Here is a 22,495-nt window from a genome sequence, read left to right as displayed (position 1 = left end):
TCTCCGGATGGTGGCCAAACCCTCAAGCACTCAGCAGACTTTCAACTGTGGTTTTTAGCCACCGCCCAGAACGCGGGAGGGGGTGCCAGGGCACCACCCCCCCATCACAAGATAGTTTGCATCTGGTTTACATTCAGCCCTAGGCCCTGGAGGTGGGGCTGGGGGGCTCCCCTGGGTCCCAAGGCAAGCTGCCCCTCACAGGCTCTCAGGGCCCAGGGGACAGGGGGCGGAGCCCGCTGCACAGCCCTGTGCTGGGGCAGGAAGCGAGAGTGGGGACGGGGGAGGCCACAGCCGGTGGAGGCAAGGCAAGGCGGGTGCAGGGCGCAGGACGTGTGGGGAGGGAGGGAGGTGCCACACTCGAGCCCTGAGGCCCTGCTGGCCCCTGGGCACAGGCCCAGCTCCAGCCCCCAGGGATGGACCTCGTGGACCCCGACATCTTTAATAGGGACCCCCGGGATCACTATGACCTGCTGCAGCGGCTGGGTGGCGGCACCTATGGAGAAGTCTTCAAGGTGAGGACACCCCTCCTTCTCCATCACCCTCAGACCAGCGAGCCTTTGGGATGAGGCCCAAGAAGGGAAGGGGATGAGAGAGGATCCCAGTCCTTGGCTTTGGCTCAGGGATGCTGAGGAGGAACTCAGGCGAATGGAGCCTGCCTGACTGCCAACTTCCCCTTTACAAGGCTCGCGACAAGGTGACGGGGGACCTGGTGGCAGTGAAGATGGTGAAGATGGAGCCTGGTGAGGACACAGGCGCGCCTTCCCCACACCCCTACCCCTCCTCTTGGGACACCGGGATTGCCTCCCCCATAGTCCCTCCCCTCAGCGGCCTTTTCTTTCCTGTTCCTCCTCACAGACGATGATGTTTCCACACTTCAGAAGGAAATCCTCATCTTGAAAACGTGCCGGCATGCCAATATCGTGGCCTACCATGGGAGTTACCTCTGGTGATGAGCCTCAAACCTGCCCTGGGACCATGCCCAGCCCCTAGCCCAGAACCCCCATTCCTGACCTCCAATCCTGGACCCCCCTTTTAAACTGGGCCCCCCCAGCTCGATCCCCAGTCTGAAGTCCCACTTTTCTGACCAGAGTGTTCTCTGATGTAATCTGCAGTTCAGGACTCCCATTTCTGAGCGGGGATCCCCAAAAGCAATCCTTTCATAGTAAGCAAACCTGAAAGCAAGTCCCCTAAAACTAATCGTTTGTCATCCTGCCCTTCAGGCCCCCCAGTTCCATTCTCTGCTCCTTTCATTCCCTAAATCCCCGCACCCCTAAATTAAAATCCCTGATGCCCCAGTAATGACATCTGTCCCCCCAGACCTGGCACCCTGAGCCCCTTTGTCCCCCCTGAACCTGACCAACTTGTGAGCTATCTGCCCTGTCTTCTGGGTTAGCGTAGATTAGCAGAGTTAGGAGTCCTCCTGGGTTAAGAGTCCAAAGACCTGGGTTCGAGTCCAGTTGACCCTGAACATAGGTTTGCTCTCTGAGCCTCAGCTTCCCCACCTGTAAAATGGAAGTGGGATGATCTCACTCCGGTGGGCAAGGGGAGGTGGATGACAGCTATCACCTTAAGGTTCTTATTGAGCTGGAACAAGACAGACAGTGACCTGGAGGTGTCCCACAAGTGATGATTTATTCCTGCTGTTATTACCACCCTTGAATTGTAGGCTTCAGAAGTTCTGGATATGCATGGAATTCTGTGGGGCTGGTTCTCTCCAGGACATCTACCAAGGTGAGAGGAAGGGCAAGGGGGATCCATGGAGCACCCCCTCCTCCACCCCTCCTATCTCTCTGGGGTTGTGTCTTTTGGGACCGTCTTTCTGGTCCACATTTCCTGCAGGGAGCCCCGCTCTGGGCCCAGGCCTGGCCTGGTTGGTGCTGGGAATACTGTGGTGACCGAGTGGGCCCTGGGCCCTTGCCTCCAGCCCTTGATGGTCCGGCCCCGATCTCTCTGCCGTTCAGGTGTTTGAGTGTTTCTGCACTTTTGGCCCATAGCCGGGTCCACGTTTTCATTGACTGAGTGAATGAATTCCTGTCTCTCCCTCTCTCTCTCTCTCTCTCTCTCTCTCAGCCTGCTTCTCGCTCTTTTGGAAAATTTGAGGATGGGGATGGGGTGGGCCTCTGATCACCTCTCAATTTCTCATGGTCACCTCTGTCTTCGGCCTCCTCTCTGTCTCCGTTGAACCCCAAGATCTCAAATGTCAGACAAAGAAGAAATTCCAGATTAAGTCACCAGGGGGGAGACTGAGGCCCTCAGAGAGGAAGTGGCTCACCCAGCCGGTCTACCAGCCCTGGTCTCTGACCCCTTCTCTCTCTCTGTTGTCTCCCTGTCATTCTCTCTCCACCTCTGTGTGTCTCTCTCTCTCTCATTTTTTCTTTCTTCGTGCTTTTGGGTCTCAGTTTGAATCTGTTCCCGTTTCTCTGTCTTTCTGTTTGTCTCTCATTATCTGTGTGTGTGCGTTGGTGCCCGTGTCCCTCTGCCTTTCCTCATTTTGCAAACTCCCATCACCCCCTGCTCAGAACACTCCCATGGCTTCCATTTCTCTCTGAAGAGAAGCCCGAGCTCCCCAGGGTGACCCCCACCTGCACCCAAGCGGCCAGACTTCACCTCCTACCCCTTTTCTCTCCCACCCCCACTCTGCTCCACCCACTTTGCTCTTTTCTGAGCCCACCAGGCCCTCTCCACTGCTGGGCCTCTGCACCAGCTCTTCTGTTCCCCTCCCAGCTGGACTGATCACATCTTCACCCTGACACCTTCTCAGAGTAGGATGGACCTCACCGACCACCCTGTAAAATGTCATACCCCTTCCCACACATATTTCCTATATTCTTGCTATTTATTTATTAGCATCTCAGGCGCTATGCTGGAGTTATCTTGTTTACCGTCTGTTGCCCCGACTGGAATGTTCCCTCCACAAGGGCAGGGATCTCTGTCTCTTTTGTCCACAGCTGTCTCCCCAGTGCCCATCACAATGCCTGGCACCCAGTGGACACAGTAAATGTCTATTGAATGAATCTGTCTCCCTCCGGCCTCTGGTTCCCTGCATTGGTCGCTGACTGTCCCTCCATCTCTCCCTCCCACTTCTACCATCTGTTACCCGCTCCCCATGTGGGTGGGGGCCAGGGTCTCCCGGCGCCAGGTTTTCTGGTTCCCACCCAACGCCACTGATGTGACCTTTGCAGTGACAGGCCCCCTGTCCGAGCTCCAGATTAGCTATGTCTGCAGGGAAGTGCTCCAGGTAAGGAGAGACCGGGTGGGCCTGGGTCGGGGCAGGGCCCTGCTCCAGCCCCTGGGCACTCACAGCCCCTGTGTCCACCCTTCTCCCAGGGACTTGCCTATCTGCACTCACAGAAGAAGATACACCGGGACATCAAGGTGGTCTAGGGGCAGAAAAGTGGCCTTGGGGGGGGGGGGGGCAGGAGATGGAAGTGGTGTGTGGAGGACTCAGGGTGGTGTGGAGCTGTGGGGTGGGGAAGGGCCACGGGGTGGAGGCAGCACTGGGCTGGGGGGGGTCTCTATGACAGCCTCTAATTTCCCCCTCTCTCCCCAGGGAGCCAACATCCTCATCAATGATGCTGGGGAGGTCAAGCTGGGTGAGTGTGGGGGGTGGTGGTGAGGAGGGGACTGGCTGGGGGCCAAGGAAATAGTGCACCCCGGGTCACCATGTCTCTCTCTCTCTCTGCCTCCAGCTGACTTTGGTATCTCGGCCCAGATTGGGGCCACACTGGCTCGACGCCTGTCTTTCATTGGGACGCCCTACTGGTGAGGGATGCCTTGGTAGGGGTGCAGTGGGGGGGGCGGTGGCCATCCCCGCCTGGATCACTAGGAATCTCCTTCCTGGCTCCTTTCCCTGCCTCTATCTTTCCCTGTTGGACATTCTGCTTACTGTTTGGCTCTCTCTTGAGTTTTCCTTTTGCCTAGGTCTCTTTCTGTTGATGTTTCTTCTGATCGGTCTGTCTCTGTCTCTGTCTCGACCTCCCCGTGTCTGTCTTTATTCCGGTCTCTCTCTTCACCTTGACGTTGCTCTGCATCTGGCTCTCTCGGTGCCCCATTCTCCTCTCTCTCTCTCTCTCTCTCTCTCTCTCTCTCTCTCCTGCCCCCCGCCCCCACGCCAAGGAGTCGCCCCCTTCCCCTCCTGGTGTCACCCCCGGCTCTCTGAGGGTCTCTGCCCCGCCCCCCAGGATGGCTCCAGAAGTGGCGGCCGTGGCCCTGAAGGGGGGATACAATGAGCTGTGTGACATCTGGTCCCTGGGCATCACAGCCATCGAACTAGCCGAGCTGCAACCGCCGCTGTTTGACGTGCACCCTCTCAGGTAGGCAGGCCTGACCAGTATCCCCCAGCCTTGACCCTGAGCACCGCCCCCCCCTCCACCCACAAGAGACATCCCTTCCTCAGAGCTCACTCTGAGACCTCCCCAGGGATCCTCTCAACCCAGAAAGCCTTTTCTTCAGCCTCCACAGCAGGGAACCCCCCAGCACAGGGACTCCCTATCTGGAGGCCCGCATCACAGCTGCTGTAGCTCTGTCACGTGACAGACAGAGTCCCCCGGAAGTGGCAGCCCAGCACCTTGTAAAACCAAAACCCCATTCTGGTTCTGTCCCTTGTTTTGTTCTCTGCTGACCTCAGTGCTGTTGGGGACCCCTCGAGCCATGAGGTCTGACCCCCCCCCATTGGGAGTCTGAACACCACGTTCTCCCCTTACTCTTCTAGAGTTCTCTTCCTCATGACGAAGAGTGGCTACCAGCCCCCCAGGCTAAAGGAGAAAGGCAAATGGTAAGACAGGGTGAGCGAGGGGGGAGCCGGGACTGAGGGTCTGCTAGGAGGGTTTCTGGTCTCCTCACCCCAGAACTTGGCTTCTTCCTCCCAAGGTCGGCTGCCTTCCACAACTTTGTCAAAGTCACCCTCACTAAGAACCCCAAGAAACGACCTGGTGCCACCAAGATGCTCAGTGTAACTGTCCCCTCGCTTCCCGGAAGAGCCCTTCCCAAACTCTCACCCCCAGAATTCCCCAGGACCTCCCCAAGATCCTCCAAATTGTACCCCAGACTTTTTGCCAAGATACCCTGAGTTGTTTAAAACTCACAAATTTCCCAGGGTCTCCAGTCCCATTCCTGGGTTTGCTCTGGAATTCCAGGGGAAGCCCGGTCCCCTCTAAGACACCTCTGGAATTCTCCATTTGGCCCTGCTGGGAATTCTAGATTCTTCTAATCCCTTCCAACCCCTTAAAATCCCCCAGTCTCAGTTCCCCAGGGTTCCGTGCCTTCTCCTTAGGTTGGCACCTTCCCCACTAGATTCCCTTAGACGGGTTCGCAGGCCCCTGTCCCAGCCTCTCCCCCACACCAGGGACCTCTCCAGGGGTCTGTCCGCTGACCCCCTCCTCCCCTCTCTAGCATCAGCTGGTGTCCCAGCCCAGGCTAAATAGAGGCCTGATCCTGGATCTTCTTGACAAACTGAGGAATCCAGGGAAGGGGGCCCCTGTGGTCGAGATTGAAGATGAGGAGCCTGAGGTGAGGGCGCCCTGGCCCACAGAGTGATGGAAGCTCCCAGACTTTGCTCAGGCTGTACACCCTGCCAGGAGCCCTTTCCTGCTGCCTCTCTTCAAAGGAAAAAGGGGAGGGGGGAGGCGGGGCTTGGCACAGGGCTGGGGGCATAGAGGGGTAGGGGAGAGCCCGAGGCTCCCAGCTGGGCCCACAGGGTGGGAGGGGTGCCAGAGGGCTGTGGCCCTGAGCTGCCCCTCTGCCCAGGTGCCCCCTGCTGTCCCCCGGCGGATCCGGTCCACCCACCGATCCAGCTCCCTAGGGATCCCAGATGCCGACTGCTGTCGTGAGTAGAGAATCCTTAAGCTTGGGGATCCCTGACCCTATAATAGATCCGAGACCCACTCCACCCCCCCCACCCCATGATTCTGCCAGAGACCCTCAGCACCATCTGATCTCATGATCGACCCTCAGAGACCCTCGTCGCTATCTGGCCCTGCGAGAGATTCCAGAAAACCTCATCACCGCCCGACCTACAAAATGACTACAGAGACACCCCCCCCCCACTTCTCTGACCTGCGAACAGACCCCATGAGACTTCCCATAACACCAAGACCCCCAAAGAGACCTCCGAAATCTCTGTCACATCCCAATACCCAAATGAACCCTGAAAACAAACGCTCTATAACTTTGAGCCCCCACCTCCCTGGTCCCAAACCTTGGCCCCGGCCCCCCAAGTGAGACCCTGGAAACCAAGACCCTTCCCGCTACAGGACAGCTCTGGACCTAAGATCTTGACCCTGAACCCTCCCCCTTCAAATTCTCCTCTTTGCCCAGACCCATTTTCTCAGCTCACTGTGCTACTGTTTCCCCCCCCCCCCAACTTCCAGGGCGGCACATGGAGTTCCGGAAGCTCAGAGCGATGGAGTCCAGACCCATACCCCACACGGTGAGAGGCCTCCCCCTGCTTTTGCCTCGGACGCCCTCCCCTCCCCCTTGGCACCGCTGACCCTTTACCATCCCACAGGCCCACTTACAGCCCCCTGGAGACTTCAGGAGCAGCAGTCCTAGGTCAGGGACCCTCAGTGTGGAGGGGAGGGGGCTGGGACATGTGGGGGAACCGCCTGAGGGTCACGCCTGTCACTCCTCAGGAGGCAGCTGTCGGAGTCTGACGATGACTATGATGACGTGGACATGTAAGAGAGCCGTGGCCCCCAGCCCCACCGGCCCTCACCCACCCTGCCTTCCTATGACCGCCGTCTCCCTTCCATCCCGACCCCGACCTCAGCCCCTACTCGCCTTCCGCCACTCATCCCGGACCCTGACTAGACCCTTAATACCGCCTCCCCCGGCAACCCCCACCTTCCTTCCCCCACCACAAAGCCAACCCCCAGCGCCACCCAGACCCCCCACCTCGTCCCCGCCCCCAGCTCCCAGATGTTGCTCAGACCCCCAGTCTTCCACTGCAGCCCAAACCCTCAGAGCCCAGCCTTCATCTGCATCTTCCCCCCTGGGAACTTGCCCCACACCAGACCCTTGGCCCAAGACCCCACGTCAGCCCCAACAGTCAGCCCGGCCCCCAGGCCTGCGTCTGCCTCACGCCCCCACCCGTCCCTTCTGCACATCTGGCTGCCGTGCCCAGCCCCAAGCGAGAACCCGCGCCCCCGGAGCTCACGTGATCTGCGGCACTAGGTGACTGAAGGTTCAGGCTGGATGCATCCTCCACACTCGATATCCGGCATCGCTGTTGCCAGGATCATCATGGCTCGGAGGGCTTTAATCCTCGGCTCCAGCCCAGACCCAGTCATCCCTGGCCCTCTTGATCTCAGACCTCCGGTCCCAAACCACCCCACCTGCCCCGAGTCCTTGTTAGCGACACCCCCGCCCACTCACCCCGTCTGTGTGTTCCAGCCCCACCCCTGCAGAGGACACACCTCCTCCACTCCCTCCCAAGGTAAGTAAGGCCCTGGGCCCGCTGGGGCTGGGGGCCGGGGCCCAAGAGGCCAGGGTCCTTAGATGCTGGGATACCGGGCACTCTAAGGTTGGAGGGTGGGACACCGGGTCCCCTGAAGTCTGGGGGATGGGATGATGAGCACTTTGGGATCTGGAAGCAGCATCCTTGAACCTAGGGGTGGGATTCAAAGTATTCAGCCAGATGGGCACTGGTCCTGGGAACCCCCAGCACAAAGCGCTCCGGCATTAACCCTTTAGTTGATGATGGGTGGGGGGTGGGAGGTCAGGGTTGATGCCGGGGTGGTGGTAGGACACTGTGAGGAGGGTCAGAACCATGACCAACGTCAGTTCTGGTAGAGGCAGGGCTGGGATTGCAGGGTGCCCTCTCTCTGAGACCGTCTAATGTACTTTCCCACACTCCTCCTCTGTCTCCATAGCCCAAGTTCCGCTCTCCATCAGATGAGGGGCCTGGGGGCACTGGGGATGACGGACAGCTGAGCCCGGGGGTGCTGGTCCGGTGTGCTAGTGGGCCTCCCCCCCGAACCCCCCACCTCGGGCCTCCCCTGGCCACCCGCAGCCCCCACCTAACTGCCCATTCAGGTAATGGGGCAGGCTGGGGCAGGAGGTGGGCGGGGGCGTGGGTTGGCCAGGGGGGCCTTTGGGGGCTGATTCCCCCCCCCACCCTGTCTCAGAGCCCTCACTCTGGAACCCAACCCCCCGGGAGCCTGATCAGCCCCCATTGTTACCCCCCAAGAAGGACAAGATGAAAAGAAAGGTGAGCCCGGCCGTGCTCCCCAGACGGGGTTGGGAAGCCTGGGGGTGGGGTGGGCGGAGTGGTGGCGATGAGAGGTGACGTTTGGTGACCCGTGCCCCTGGGCCAGACGCTGAGCTCACGTCTTTGTGTGGTATCAGCCTTCACAGATGCTGGTAGAAATCCCAGAGATAGGCGTTATCCCCCACTTCGCAGATGGGGAAACAGAGGCAGAGAGGTGATAAACCTTTGAGGAGGCAGAGTGCTGGCACTCTTGGGTCTTAACCGCTGCACCTTCCTGTCCCCTCCTTCCTTCTGCTGGACCCGCTGCTCTGCCCCCCGTGGCCTGCCCAGGGATGTGCCCTTCTCGTGAAGTTGTTCAACGGCTGCCCCCTCCGGATCCACAGCACAGCTGCCTGGACACACCCCTCCACCAAGGGTGAGCCCTCGGCGTGTCTCGGAGAGCAGGGGTGGGGGGGGTGGGGAGGGGCCCTAAGGGAGGCACAGAGGTGGGAACAGGGGAGGGGCAGAGCTGAGGCAGGACCAGAGCCCAGGGTGACAGTTGGGGTCTGGGGATCAAAGATGGGTAGAGTGAAGATAGATTTGAGGGGAAGAACTAGGAAAATAAAAGTTTGGGGGCCAGGAATGTCAGATATAACAGAAAAGTCCAAGTTTGGGATAGATGGGGGACAGTTGGACCCCATGAACCTCAGTGAGAGGTTATTGGTAGGCTGGGATCAGAATTTTGGGGTTCGGGAGTTTGGGGGATGGGAATGCAGAAGGGGAAGAGTTTGGGGATGAAAGATGTAGAGACGAGGTCAGTGGGGGCGGGGGGTAAATGTTAAAGAAACAGCATTAGCGGCGCCTGGCTGGCTCCCTCGGAGGAGCGTGTGACCCTTGATCTCAGGGTTGTAAATTCGAGCTCCATGTTGGGTGTAGAGATTACTCAAAAATAAAATCTTAAAAAAATTACTAAAACTTATTTAAAAAAAAAACAGCATTAGAATTTGAGGGGGACACACTGTACAGAAAAAGCCACACTTCAGAGGGCCCGAGTTTGAGGACCAGTGTTGAAACAAGATTAGCATTTGGGGACCAGAACTGGGAAGACAGAAGGACAGCACGTAGGAGGCTATGTGGGGAAGCACGGACTAATGTTGGGGTCAACAGTGAGGGGGTGGGGTCCGGCTTTGCAGGATTTGCGGGCCCAAGCATGAGGGTAGGTGAGAATGAGATCAGCTCAGGGGACTGGGTTAGGGTTTGAGTTCACATTTGGGGAAACAGAGGCTGGGAGAGTCAAGGGAGTAAGAGAGAATGAAGAGTCAGGCCTGGGGGACAGACTACCAGTGTTTGGGGTCAGACATGTTGGCGGTCTGGGAGGCCCAACAGGATGAGGTGGGTCCCAGCGTGCTTGTGTCTGGCCCCACAGACCAGCACCTGCTCCTGGGGGCAGAGGAAGGCATTTTCATCTTGAATCGGAACGATCAGGAGGCCACGCTGGAGATGGTGAGGCACAGGGCCTGGGGGCCAAGGGCAGGGGGACGGAGTTGGGGCTTGCTGGGGTCTTATGGGAGCCATCTCCCCCGTTCTCCGCAGCTCTTTCCCAGCCGGACTACCTGGGTGTACTCCATCAACAATGTCCTCATGTCTCTCTCAGGTCTGGCTGTGGGTTGGGTGGGAGGAGGGGGTTCAGAAGTTAAGGGGTTGAGAGTCAGGGGGTTGGGAGGTAGACGGGCGCAGCTGGAAAAAAACAAAACCAAACAAACGTACGCTCCCTCTTCACAGAGCCTGCAGTTAAAATCCCAGCCACCTTTTCACTGGGGGACCTGCTCCCTGAGCCTCAGTTTGTCTCTCTGTAAAATGGGGTTCACAATAGGTCTCACCTCCAGTAAGTTTTGAGGTGAGGTCTACAGGAAGTCTTTACATTTCCTTGATGTTTAGATGCCAATTAGAACTTATTCCATGCTTTATTAAAATAGAGTGAGTGAGGAGTTATAGGTTACAGTTTTGTGTTATTGTTTTATAAACATTTTGTATAAAAGAATTTCTAATCTAGGGGGGGAAACGCCAAGCCAAATAGGCCGCATGAGTTAGTTAATAATCACATCTGTGACGACACGCTTTAGGAGAATTTCTAGATCGGTTAATAATCAGAGAATTTCTAGATCAACTTAATAATGTGCGTAACTTCCTCTCAGTGGTGCAGTGTCCATAGGTTCTCATGTGGCTGCAAGTGCAGGAGGATAGGGAACATATTTATCTTACTCCTTGTTCACCAGAGCCCAGCACAGTGCCTGGCCCACAGTGGACACTTAAAATATGTCGAGTGAAAAAGGCATAAATAAAAGTGCTTGAGACTTGGAGCCTTGGGAGTTTCAAAGGGATGGGGCCAAGTGAAGGGACAGAGAAAGGTGGGAGTGCCTGGTGTCCTGTAACTGCCTGCTTCCCCCCTACACACACACACTGCAGGAAAGACCCCCCACCTGTATTCTCATAGCATCCTGGGCCTGCTGGAACGGAAGGAGACCAGAGCGGGAAGCCCCATCGCTCACATTAGCCCCCACCGGCTACTGGCAAGGTACCAGCTCCCAGTGGCGCCACAGACCCCTGGGATCCCCCCTTCCTGCCGTCCCTCCGCGTTTACGCCTGCTTTCTTCTGCAGGAAGAACATGGTCTCCACCAAGATCCAGGACACCAAAGGGTGCCGAGCTTGCTGCGTGGGTGAGAGAGAATCCCAACTGAGCGGACCTGAAGAGGGATGTGGGGCTGGGCCAGACGCGGGGCTTGGGCTGCATCTACCCGAGGGGGTTGCAGAGTTAAGGCAGGCTGTCCAGAGTCCGGGAAATATGTGTGCCCTTTCGGCGGGGGGGGGGGGGGTCGGGGACGGGGAAGGGGAGAGAGGATTGGCCCTAACCCATCCCTACCCACCTCCACAGCGGAGGGTGCGAGCTCGGGGGGCCCGTTCCTGTGCGGGGCATTGGAGACGTCCGTGGTCCTGCTTCAGTGGTACCAGCCCATGAACAAGTTCCTGCTGGTCCGGGTAGGGGGCCTGCAGAGGCTGGGGACTCTGTGAGGTTCAATGGCTAGGGCCTTCCCCTCGTTCTGCTTCTGCCGAGAGTTTGGTGAAGCCCCGCTTCCACCCGAGGCCCCGCCCACCTGCGGTAGGCGCCCGAGGCTCCCCCTCCGGAGGGCTTCCTGGTCCTTAAGCTCCGCCTCTCACCCAGCCTACTTATTTTTCAGGCCCTATGTCCCATCCCCCCGGGTCTCCAGGAGACCCCACTCAGATCCTTTGAGTCTAAGGAGACTTGGCGGCCTGTGAGGTTACGCCCCTCCGGGGGCCCTGCCTTTCTGTCATGAAGGCGGCACGACCCGAACAGAAGCCGCGCCAACTCTAAGGCCACATCATCTGTCCATTTCTAAGGAGGCATCACCTCACTCCTCTGGGCTCTCACCCCCTGAAGTTTCTAGACAGCATCCCTCCGAACCGAGAGCCCAGGAGATACTTGCGAAGCCTCCTGCGTGCTCTCCTCCCAGGCCCCGCCCCTCTCAGGCCCCTCCCCTCCCAGGCCCCGCCCCACGCCTCCTCTGAGCCCGCCCCTCCCTGTGCGGCCTGCAGCAGGTGCTGTTCCCGCTACCGACGCCCCTTCCAGTGTTCGCGCTACTCACCGGGCCAGGCTCCGAGCTGCCCGCCGTCTGCATCGGCGTGAGCCCGGGGCAGCCGGCGAAGCCGGTGCTCTTCCACACCGTGCGCTTCGGCGCGCTCTCCTGCTGGCTGGGCGAGATGAGCACAGGTGAGAGGGGGGGCGGGCTCGCTGGGGGCGGGGCTGCTGGGAGGGGCGGGGCGGCGGGGCGGGGCTTTAGCCCTGAGGTGTGATTAGGAAAGGGGTTGAGCCTGGGGCGACGGGAAGAGAGATGGATATAGATTCGACCCGTGAGACTGAGGACCCGGCCGGCCGCGGTGATGGGCGGGGCTTAGCCTGCTGGCTTGGGAATGGAGAGGGTGCCCGGCGGAGGAGGGCAGAACCCTGCCGAATTGGTTTTTGAACCTCCTCCTGTCAAATAGAGCACAGGGGACCGGTACAGGTGACCCAAGTAGAGGAAGACAAGGTGATGGTGTTGATGGACGGTAAGGGCCCTCCTCCCTCTCTCCTCCACTGTTCCTGCATCTCCGCCTCGCAGACCCTGTGCTTCTCGGAAATGCTGAACCCCTACAGGCCTTGCCTGCCTCCTGCTTTGCTTCTCAATGAATTTATTGTCCAGTCCCTCAGCGGTCCTTCCTTCCGAGCCTCTCTCTTAAAACCCTCTCTCTACCCTCTTCTAGGGTCCCTGAAGCTGGTGACCCCGGAGGGAGCCCCAGTCCGGGGGCTTCGAACTCCGGAGATCCCCATGACTGAGGCGGTGGAAGCCGTGGGTAGGTGCAGGGATGGGAGGGCCCCCGGCTCGGAGCGGAGGCTCGGTGATACCCAAGGGTGACGGGCACTGCTTTCCTCCCAGCTATGGTCGGGGGTCGGCTGCAGGCCTTTTGGAAGCATGGAGTGCAGGTGTGGGCTCCAGGCTCAGACCAGGTAAGCGTCTCCATCTGAACGCCCGCAGCCCCGCCCCTGGTTCCTCAGATGGACCCGGGGGACTGAGGCAGGGTGTGGAGCCCTGACGAGAAGCTTCCCCCGTCTCAGGGCAGACAGGTCCTCTTCTATACCCCAGGGTCTCTCGGGTCCGGAGCTCATTCCAGGCCGCAGTGCGATCTTATGTAAGAGATTCTGCTTCCCTCTGAGCCTCAGTCTGCAGCTATAAAATGGGGGTCACTAGAGAAATATGTGGGTGGTTAAGAGCATGAACAGATTGCCTGGGTTGGAATCCAGCTGATTGAAGCAAATGACTTCACTTTCCCATGCCGTACTTTCCTCAGCTGGAAAATGGAGCGATAAATGGTCCTTAGCTCATAGAACACTGTGTCAGATGTTGCCCCTATGTGTTTGTATTTTATTTAATCTCCTCGATCACCCATCAGGAAGGTCCTATGATTTCACAGGTTAGTATAGTAATCTGAGGCACAGAGAGGTAAAGTAACTTGGTTGGGTCACACAGCTGGTGAATGGTGTTAGCAAGAATGATTATTTCCAGACCTAAGACTAGAAGTTCAGAGACACCCCCCCCCCCATTCTAAGGGATGGGGGAAGAGTCTTCTAGATACTGACACACACACACCTTTTCCCCAGCTGTTGCAGGAGCTGAGAGACCCCACCCTCACCTTCCGTCTGCTTGGCTCCCCCAGGTATGGACATGGCGAAGGGGACACAGAACCTGGGAGGGGGGCTTCTGATGTGGAGAGGTGTCTTGAGATGCCTCCAGCCACCTATATCTTTGGCCTGGACATTCTCTCCTGGTCTCCCTGCTTCTATCTCTGCCCCTTGTAGTCCATTCCCCATACGGGAGCCAAGGGGACATTTTTGTTTTTTAATTTTTATTTTCACTGTTTATTTTGGCATAACTTTAGGCTCACAGAGAAGTTGCAAAAATAAATTTAAAAATCAATCTTAAATTCTTGTATCCCTTCATTCATCCAGGTTCCCCGGTTGTTAACTTTTTTGGTGGTTTTTTGGGGGTTTTTGTGTGTTTTGTTTTTACCGCGTTGTGTATATGTACATAATTTTTTCTATTTGGGTGTGAGTTGTTTCCTAAATCAAAGCAAAGACCTACACCTGCAGACCACAATGCAGCTGCCAAAATCAAGGAAATAGCACCAAGACAACACTACTTTCTAAGCCACACACCCATTCAAGTTTCACCAGTTGGCCCATGATACTTTTTTTTTTTAAACATTTTATTTGAGAGCGAGCAAACGAGAGAGCATGAGCAGGGTGAGGACCAGAGGGAGAAGCAGACTCCCCGCTGAGCGGGGAGCCCGACGTGGGGCTCCATCCCGAGACTCAGGGATCATGACCTGAACCACCCAGGCGCCCCCCAATGATACTCTTTATAACCAAAAAGTAATATTTTTTTCTGGCCCAGGATGATGGGGAGTGCATGTAGGAGTCAGGTTTCTTTGGTCTTTAGCCTGGGACAATTCTTCAGGCTTTTTTTGTTTTTCAGGACCTTGATACTTTCGAAGAGTACAGGAAGGTTGTTTTCCAGAATGTCCTTCAGTTGGGTTCAGGGTTTCCAGGTTAAGCATTTTGAGCAGGAATACCACAGAAGTGATGGCATGTCCTTCTCCATGCCTCCTATCAGGAGGCACATGTCACTTTGTCCCATTTCGGGTGATGTTATCTTTGAGCATTTGGGTAGGGTGGAGTCAGCCTGGTTTCTCTGCTATAAAGTTACTTTTTGTATTATTAAGTATCTTTTGGGGGTGATTTGTTGAGAGTGTGTACATATACTGTTTCTCATCAGACTTTCACCTACTGGTTTTAGCATCTATTGATGACTTCTGCCTGAATATATTATGAGGATAGTTACTAAATGGTTTCTGCCCTTAGTTGGCATGCCGCTGTGGGGAGGATCTGTCCCTTCTCCTCCGTGTGTGTGTGTGTGTGCTTTTCAGCATAGCCTCATGGATTTCCATTTTATTCTTGGGGGTTATTACTACAATTATTTACTTTGAGGCACAAGAACTCCCATATTTAACCAGTGACAGCCCCCTTCGAGCATCTCTCGTGACCTTTTGACATGTCAGAGAGGCCTTTTCAAATCTAAGTCCCATTGCGTCACTCCTGTGGCCTCAAGATAAATAGCCAGTCCTGGCCACAGCCCACAAGACTCTGACTTCTGCAGCCAAGTCCCAAGCTCTCTCCCACCTCAAGGCCTTTGCCCAGGCTGTTCTCTGCCCAGAACGCCCTTCCCTGACCTTTCACCAAGTTCCCTCCTGAGCCTTTTTGGGGCTTCATCTATTCTTTTTTTTTTTTTTTTTTAAGATCCTATTTATTTATTTGAGAGAGAGAGAGAGAGAAGGAACAGTGGGGAGGGGCAGAGGGAGAAAGAGAGAGAGAGAGAAGCTGACTCCCCGCTGAACAGGAAGCCCGATGCGGGGCTCGATCCCAGGACCCGGAGATCATGACCTGAGCCGAAGGAAGATGCTTAACCGACTGAGCCACCCAGGCGTCCCCTCCACCATCTATTCTTTGGGCCACCTTGGCCGACCCTTTGGGATAGTTTCAGTGCTGTTTTGCACTGCTGTAATTCACTGACTTCTGCTGGTCTCCTGTTCTAGATTGGTCTCCCGTCCTCAAGGGGAGAGACCATGTCTGCTCATCGCTGTGACAGCCCAGCGCTGTGCCGGTACAGCCTCTAGTGACTCCTTTGTGAATGATTGGGTGGACAAATGAATGAATGAACTGACTTCTCTCCTCCTTCCCCAGGCCTGTGGTGGTGGAGACACGCCCAGCAGACGATCCTACTGCCCCCAGCAACCTCTACATCCAGGAATGAGTCCCTAGGGGGGTGTTGGGAACCAGTCCCTGCACCCCTGTCCCCAACGGACACATATTAATGGTCACAACACGCACTTGTCTCCCAATAAACATGACTCCAGCCTCTGCTGTCATCTTGTTCTTCCAGAGAGGAGAGGGGAGGGCAGAATTCCTGGATGCCTACCCCCCCAAATGTCAAGAACCCAACACAATGATGTCAGGGGAATAGCACAGACTTTATTTCTCCAGTACATGGTCACCTGTCCCCCAGCTGCCTTTGGGGAAGGGCTTTGGGGCTAAGGGGCTTGTGAGAATAAGGCACTTGAGGTGAGGGTGAAGGGCCAGCTGGGGGATGTCTCAGCTAAGCTGGTCCTCGTACTGCTTGCGGAAACAATCACCAGCTGGGAAGAAATCCCAACATCTCTCCTGGTACATCTTCCAGACATAAGACTCCTAGGGTTGGGGCACGGGGAAGAATTGGTTGGCCGCATCTCCAAATGTTCATGCTGGCATGAGCTTTTTACTGCCACCTGCTGCCTGACCTCATATTAAAGCTCTCCATGTCCCTGCCCACTGCCCTCCCATTAACGCCCCCTTACCTGGCCCGTGTGTTCTGTCTCGTCCTTATTTATCAGATACATCAGGAAAAACCTGAGGGTGGGAGGGCAGCGGAGATAGGTCAGGACTACCCTAACTTTCTCCTGATTGGCTGGGAAGCTACCCACCTGGATACCACACCTAACTGGTCAATGCCCAGTACCCGGCCCCTCGCGGTCGACGGCCACGCCCCCTTCTCCCCCCGCCCCCCGCCTGGCCCACGGGCCCGGGCTCACATGTAATTGGCCAAGTTGTGCTCCTCCAGCGTGTGGGTCTCGAACCCGTGGGGTGTCGTATCAAAGTAATCGCTGCCGATGCCGCAGATGAAGCACTTGGTCTATGGATGGCGGGGGACATCAGAATCCGGGCCCATTCAACCCCCCCAGGGTCCCGCATTCCCTCTGGGTCGCCCCCAGACTCGACCTACCTCCATATCTTCCTTCACTTGCTCCTGTTGGTCTCGGAGCTCGCCAAAAGCGTCGATGATCAGACCTGCGGCAGCAGGTGCGAGTCAGTGCCCGACCTCCGAGCCAGCTCAGACTCTTCCCTCTTCTGGCTACCCACCCCTGAGCCTTGCCTCCCGTCCCCCATCTCCCTCATCTCACCCTGCTTCCTGGAGATAATAACACCTAGCGTTTATTGAGCACTTATTATGAGCAAAACACCTAGGAATTGACTTAATTCTCACAGTAACCCTGAGAGGTTAGGATAGTTAATATCCTCATTTGCAGATGGAGAAACTTGAGGCCCAGAGAGGTGACTTGCCTAAAGTCTCACAGTAGGAAGAGGTAGAGCCAGGATTTGAATCCAGGCTGACTACACTCTTAAAGGAGCCAGTGTGCCTCTGGGCACTGGGCCCCCACTCTCACAACCCCGACCAGCACTGACCCTGGATGATGGCCAGCAGGATGACGATGACAAAGAAGAAGAAGGTGATGTCGAAGACCACTCGGTACAGCTCATATTCATCGCCTGCAGGGTCCTCAATCTCATCCCCGATGCCCCCACCAGCTCGGACACCCACGTACATGTGAAAGAGGTAACACTGTTGAGGGGGGGGTGGCAAGCATATTGGTCATGCGTTCTATCATTCGACATTCTCCAAGGACCTCCTGGGCCCTGGGCCGAGGGGACAGGCAGACACAGCAATGACTGAGCCAGCTCTGGGCCCTAACCTCACACAGGGCTCACAAACGGGGCATCAGATAGTGACAGCCCAGAAATGATCATGGCTATGATAGGGAGGTCACAGGCAGAAGGGGCAGAGCCAGGGTGGGGGAAGCGCAAGGGCGATCAGGGGAGAAACGGGGGGAGCACAGGAAGCTTTGAAGCTTTGAAGCTTTGAAAGCCTGACTCAGTCAGGGTGATCAGGCAAGACTTGCCTAGAAGAGGGGACATGTGAGAGCTGGAACTTGAAGGAGGTGTTAAGTGGGAAAAAGTGTTCCAGGCAGAGAAAACCACATGTGTTACGTAACCTCTGGGGAGCAAAGAATACATTTTGCTCCCAGGAGGAACTGAAAGAGGTTCAGCGAGGCTAGAAAAAAGAGCTCCAGTAAGCAAGAGCAGGGAAAGAAATGAGGCCAGCCGGTGGTTAGGGAGGGCTTCCTGTAGGAGGCAGCATTTAAGTTGAAAGGTGACGTGTCATGTGAGAGAGGGGCGTGGACATGGGGCCTGTGGTGGAAGAGGGAGAGAATGTCAGATGCAGAGGACTTGCGCGGGAGGAAACACACGGCCTTAGGGGAACTGAAAGCGGACAGGAAGCCAGGGAGCAAAAAGCAAGAGAGACTGCGGTTAGACTCGGGTAAAGCTGGCTTTTCCCTGGCATTGTGAGCCGCGGTGAGGGATTCGATTTTATCACACAGCACTGGAGTGCTACGAGAAGGTTCTGAGCGGGGAGGGGGCCACGGTCTGCCTGGCACCTGGGAAAGACTTTCCGCTTGTTCTTTCTGTGTCCCCAGAAAGTGAGAGAACCCCGTGTCTTGGTTAAGAGCTATGCGTGGCAAGACTAGGTCTCGTGGGGCCTCAAATGTCAGGCTGAGGGGCTGGACTGGGTCCTGAGAGCATAGCGCCAGAGTACAGGGCATCTCGTGTGACAGCCCTGAGATCATTCTTCTCCACTGTGGCCCGTGCCTCTACAGGGCCAGCGCAGTCTGGGTCATGGCCACCATTGTCAGAATAAAAGAGAACGTATAAACAAGCATGGCATGCTGATACTTGGGTGAAATTTATATATATGTATAATATAATACAATACTATATATATATATATATATATTAAGGAATCTCTACACCCAACCTGGGGCTCGAACTTACAACCCTGAGATCAAGAATCACATACTCACTCCCCCTACTGAGCCGGCCAGGCGCCCCTGGGTGAAACTTTTATAGAACCCGATGAGAGTAGCTAACACCTATGGAATCCTTAATACACGCCAGGCACCATTCTAAGACTCTTGAGGGAGCTCCACCGAGTCTTAAAATCAGCCGTAGGCTGTAGGCACTGCACTGTTATCACACACCCATCTTAGCAGGGAGGGCACCAGAGCACGGGGAGATTGAGGAGATTACCCCAAATCTCTGCGCGACACGGGCACGATGCCCGAGCACCTTTCCAATAATCACAGCTTTAAAGGCTCAAATGACATGACAATGGTGGCCAACGCTTGCTGAGCACTGATTATGTGACTGGCACTCCTCAAAGGCCCTCACAAGTACCAGCTCACGGAACCCCCACAGTAAGGCGACGAGGTGGGTACTACTACTAAGCCCCTTTGGAGACGGGCACGCTAAGGGTCGGACGGTCAGTAACGGCCCCCCCCCCCCCCGCCCCGAGAGCGCCGGGGGGAGGGGCTCACCGTCATCATGTCATCGCACTTCATGTCGGGCTCGTTCTCATCCTCACTCTTGTTGTAGAACTTGCGGAAGAAGTTGAAGGCCACCACGGTGTACAGGTAGACCACCACCGCCAGGAGGCCCACAGTCATCACCAGCTGGGGGGGCGCGGGGGGGGGGTCCCCCGTCAGCTCCATGCTCAGCCTGCCCCTCCCCACGCCCAGCTTCCTGGGTCCTCATGCCCCGCCCCCAGCCAACGTGGCCCTCCCTCCTGGGTCTCACTACCCACACCCATCCTGGCTCAGCCCACCCAGCCTTGCCCCTCCTCGCGGGAGCCGCCCAACACCCCCCCCATCCACCCCTACTCAGACTACCAGCTCATCCCCGCCAGGCTCACACCCCTCAGCAGTCAGGTCCTCTACACACCTGCTTCCCATTATGGGTGACGGAGGAGAGGATAGTGCGCAGCGTCTTGACCCCCATGGCAATGTCCAGGAGGTGGGCAGCGAAGAAGAAGTTGTTGTAGTGTCCCAGGAGGGACATCACCATGTACCAGCCCAGGTATAGGAAAGACTGTGGGCACACAGGCTCAGGGGTCAGGGAGCGTGCCGGATTCATGGGGAGCACTCTGGGGGTCAGGGAGCGCTCATGAGGGTCAAGGGGCATTTGGGGGGGTAGGGAGCACTGTGGGAACAGGGGGTCCAGGAACATTTGAGAGGGATGGGAGTGCTCTGGGGGTCAGGGTGCCATCTCTGCCTAGGGAGTATGTGGAGGATCGGGAGCACCAGGCAGTAACGGAGCACGCTGGGTAGGAAGCCGTCCCCAGAGCAAGTTGGAGAACGCTCTGCTGAAGGACATAGTCTGAGAATTCAAGAGCACCCGAGGGACAAGGGGCCTTGGGGGGCAGGGGGCTTCAAAGGACCAGGGGTGCGCAGGGGCTCAGGAGGCAGGCCCTGGTCAGGGATACCTGGGGTCAAGGATACCCCAGCCCTCCAAAGGCCCTTCTGCAGTTCCTCCCCCAACTATGGGCTCCTCCTCACATTGTCTGTGAAGATGACCCCGAACTTCCAGATCTGGTACTTGACGTCAATGGACATGAGCCTGTGCGGGGTGGGAGGAAGAGGGATGGCCAGATGCCTGACTCTCAGACCCTGGCCACCTCCCCTGGCCACCCCAGGCCTGTGCAGGCTGGTCCCCGACTCACCAGGTGAGTAGCCCTGGCTGTGGTTCGGGCTTTCGCTCATTGTGGGCTGTGATCTCCAGCGTGGCCAGATCCATGCCCAGCAGCTCGGCGATCCGCTCCCGCCCATAGATGTCCCCGTGCTTATCCAGGACCTGCGCAGGGGAGCATGTGATCGTGGGGACACGGCTGGAGTGGGGGAGGGCCACAGCCTGTATGGGGGGAGGCTGGGGACACTGTAAACTTTGCGTGACAAATTGGGGGTGCGTTTTTTTGGGAAAGAAGGGCCAGAGCTTTCTTCAGATCCTCAGGGGGAGGGTCTAAAAGGTTCACTTGATTCATTAGCCAAATTCATAGGGATAATTTATTATTATCAGACTAGTAGTCCAGGAACCCTATATAATTGGGCCTCTGTCATCTGTGAACTTATCTTCTCCCACTCACCCACCTCATTCACTCTGCTCCAGCCACACAGACACACAGACCTCCTTGCAGTTCCTCAGATATACCACACACATTCCTGCCTCGAGGCCTTTGCATTGGCTCTTCCTCCTGCCTAGGACACTCCCTCCAGATTCTACCCGATTCACCCCTTCACTTCATTAACTAGTGTGTCCTTTCCTGCCTACTCCTGGTCAACACACACACACACACACACACACACACACACACACACACACACACACACACACACACTCCCCTCTTCACTTTTTTTCTTGTACAACACTTATCACCACCTAAACCCTATAAACGCGCTCATCATCTGCCTTGCCAGCTCGAGTGTTGTGCTTCCTGTTGGATTCCAGCTCCCTGAAGCACACAGCAGGTGTTCAATAAATGTTTGTTGAGCGAATGAATGATCTAGTTTTCCTGGGTGCCAGATACTGCTCATGCAGCAGGCCATATGATCTTTACAACAACCCCGTGGGGTCTGGCCTCTTACACTCTCACTTTGAATCTGAGGGAAACTGAGGCACAGAAAGGCCTGACACAGCTAAGAGTAGAAAAGCAGGCAATCCAGCTCCAGAGTCTGTGTGCTTAAAACAGTATGCGTCACCTCCTCCCTCTTAACTAATAGTTATTGGGTCCTCACTCTGAGCCTGGCTCTATGCCACACTCGTTACGTGTATCACGTCAACACAGAGGGACGGGTGATTATTGTGCCATTTCCAGATGGGCAAACTGAGGTGCTCCTCAGGCAGCCAAAGCCCCTTTGCCTAAGGTCGCACATAAAGCGACTGCTTGTCAGGGCTGGGATGGCCAGGTGGCAGCAAGAGACCCAGCCCGGGAGGCCCTGCCACCTCCCCATCCATGTCCTCACCTTCCGTTTGACAAACTTGTCCCAGTAGTTGCTGGGGAAAGACCTGCCGAGAGAGAGAGAGAGAGAGAAAGAGAGAGAGAGAGAGACCCCAAGGTGTTAGGGCAGGAAGGGCCAGGAGCCACCAGCCAGGCCAGGGTGGGCGGGAGTTCCGATGCTTTTCGCACAGGGGCCCCCGCACAGTAGGACTGCATCTCACCGGGAGTCGGGCCCTAAAGACCTCATGCCATTAGTTACCAGTTTTCTGATTCACAAGCTGATGCCCTACAATCCTGCCAAGGTGGTGAGTGAGTTTTGCTGGGTTTGGCGTGGAGAGTTATCATGAATCCATGGGTTCAGACCTGTTTGATGTGTTTCAATTCGTGGCACTTGCTCTCCTTACTGAGGCTCAAATTGCCCCTGATTTGTCCAGCGGGAGCCCCTTCCAGGAGCCCCTTCTGGATGCTGCTTCCCACTGAGCACATCCTTGCTTCCTGACACAAGGTAACCCTGGCTTGCTGCACTTCCCCACCCCAGCCCTGAAATCTGCCACTTCTCCAAGGAGCGTGGTTCCTTTTTGTGGGAAATGGTATTTAGAAGTCAAGGTCTTGGGCAGACACACTTTATTTATTTTTTTAAGATTTTGTGTATTTATTTGACAGAGAGCAAGAGAGCACAAGCAGGGGGAGTGGCAGAGGGAGAGGGAGAATCAGGCTTCCAGCTGAGCAGTGAGCCTGATGCGGAGCTCGATCCCAGGACCCTGGGATCATGACCTGAGCCAAAGGCAGACGCTTAATCGACTGAGCCCAGGTGCAGGGGCAAACACAACTTTATTTTTATTTTATTTTATTTTTTTAAAGATTTTATTTATTTGACAGAGAGAGACAGTGAGAGGGAACACAAGCAGGGGGAGTGGGAGTGGGAGAAGCAGGCTCCCCGCGGAGCAGGGAGCCCGATGTGGGGCTCGATCCCAGGACCCTGGGATCATGACCTGAGCCGAA

General features: G+C 56.3%; 2 protein-coding genes across 2 annotated transcripts in view; one reads left to right on the top strand and one right to left on the bottom strand.

Annotated features, from left to right (window-relative positions):
* Positions 1-261: 261 nt before the first annotated feature.
* Positions 262-15,714, top strand: MAP4K1 (mitogen-activated protein kinase kinase kinase kinase 1). The gene is made up of 31 exons (XM_028090668.2): positions 262-512; positions 683-740; positions 856-946; positions 1,667-1,731; positions 3,183-3,238; positions 3,328-3,375; positions 3,551-3,593; positions 3,690-3,762; positions 4,182-4,313; positions 4,712-4,774; positions 4,870-4,951; positions 5,392-5,508; positions 5,746-5,824; positions 6,369-6,427; positions 6,506-6,549; positions 6,630-6,674; positions 7,390-7,432; positions 7,869-8,031; positions 8,124-8,206; positions 8,537-8,621; positions 9,612-9,688; positions 9,779-9,839; positions 10,652-10,760; positions 10,845-10,903; positions 11,119-11,222; positions 11,799-11,973; positions 12,246-12,308; positions 12,504-12,593; positions 12,677-12,747; positions 13,399-13,454; positions 15,538-15,714. Exons 1-31 carry the CDS (start codon positions 414-416, stop codon positions 15,605-15,607), a joined length of 2,463 nt encoding a protein of 820 aa, XP_027946469.1. The 5' UTR covers positions 262-413; the 3' UTR covers positions 15,608-15,714.
* Positions 15,715-15,814: 100 nt separating this feature from the next.
* The window catches only part of RYR1 (ryanodine receptor 1), a 108,446-nt gene continuing 101,765 nt past the window's right edge, over positions 15,815-22,495 (bottom strand). Inside the window, exons 97-106 of the mRNA XM_088026936.1 lie at positions 21,519-21,561; positions 20,222-20,352; positions 20,058-20,118; positions 19,444-19,590; positions 19,041-19,175; positions 17,074-17,230; positions 16,613-16,677; positions 16,422-16,522; positions 16,188-16,239; positions 15,815-16,041 (exon numbers count right to left, since the gene is read on the bottom strand). Of these exons, the coding sequence (XP_087883062.1) occupies positions 15,946-16,041; positions 16,188-16,239; positions 16,422-16,522; positions 16,613-16,677; positions 17,074-17,230; positions 19,041-19,175; positions 19,444-19,590; positions 20,058-20,118; positions 20,222-20,352; positions 21,519-21,561 (988 nt within the window). The 3' untranslated portion in view covers positions 15,815-15,945. The remainder of the gene's footprint in view (positions 16,042-16,187; positions 16,240-16,421; positions 16,523-16,612; positions 16,678-17,073; positions 17,231-19,040; positions 19,176-19,443; positions 19,591-20,057; positions 20,119-20,221; positions 20,353-21,518; positions 21,562-22,495) is intronic.

The sequence above is a fragment of the Eumetopias jubatus genome, unplaced genomic scaffold, assembly GCF_037043125.1.
Source record: "Eumetopias jubatus isolate StellerSeaLion01/CBP00866 unplaced genomic scaffold, mEumJub1_p1.0 scaffold_10, whole genome shotgun sequence".
Taxonomy (NCBI): domain Eukaryota; kingdom Metazoa; phylum Chordata; class Mammalia; order Carnivora; family Otariidae; genus Eumetopias; species Eumetopias jubatus.
Note: the sequence above shows the minus strand (reverse complement) of the source record. Positions and strands in the feature narration are given on the sequence as shown.

Coding starts and splice junctions, on each gene's coding strand:
- MAP4K1 (XM_028090668.2), top strand. CDS start 414: ATGGACCTCGTGGACCCCGACATCTTTAATAGGGACCCCCGGGATCAC. Junction 513..682: donor CCTATGGAGAAGTCTTCAAG/GTGAGGACACCC, acceptor CCCCTTTACAAG/GCTCGCGACAAGGTGACGGG. Junction 3,594..3,689: donor TGCTGGGGAGGTCAAGCTGG/GTGAGTGTGGGG, acceptor CTCTGCCTCCAG/CTGACTTTGGTATCTCGGCC.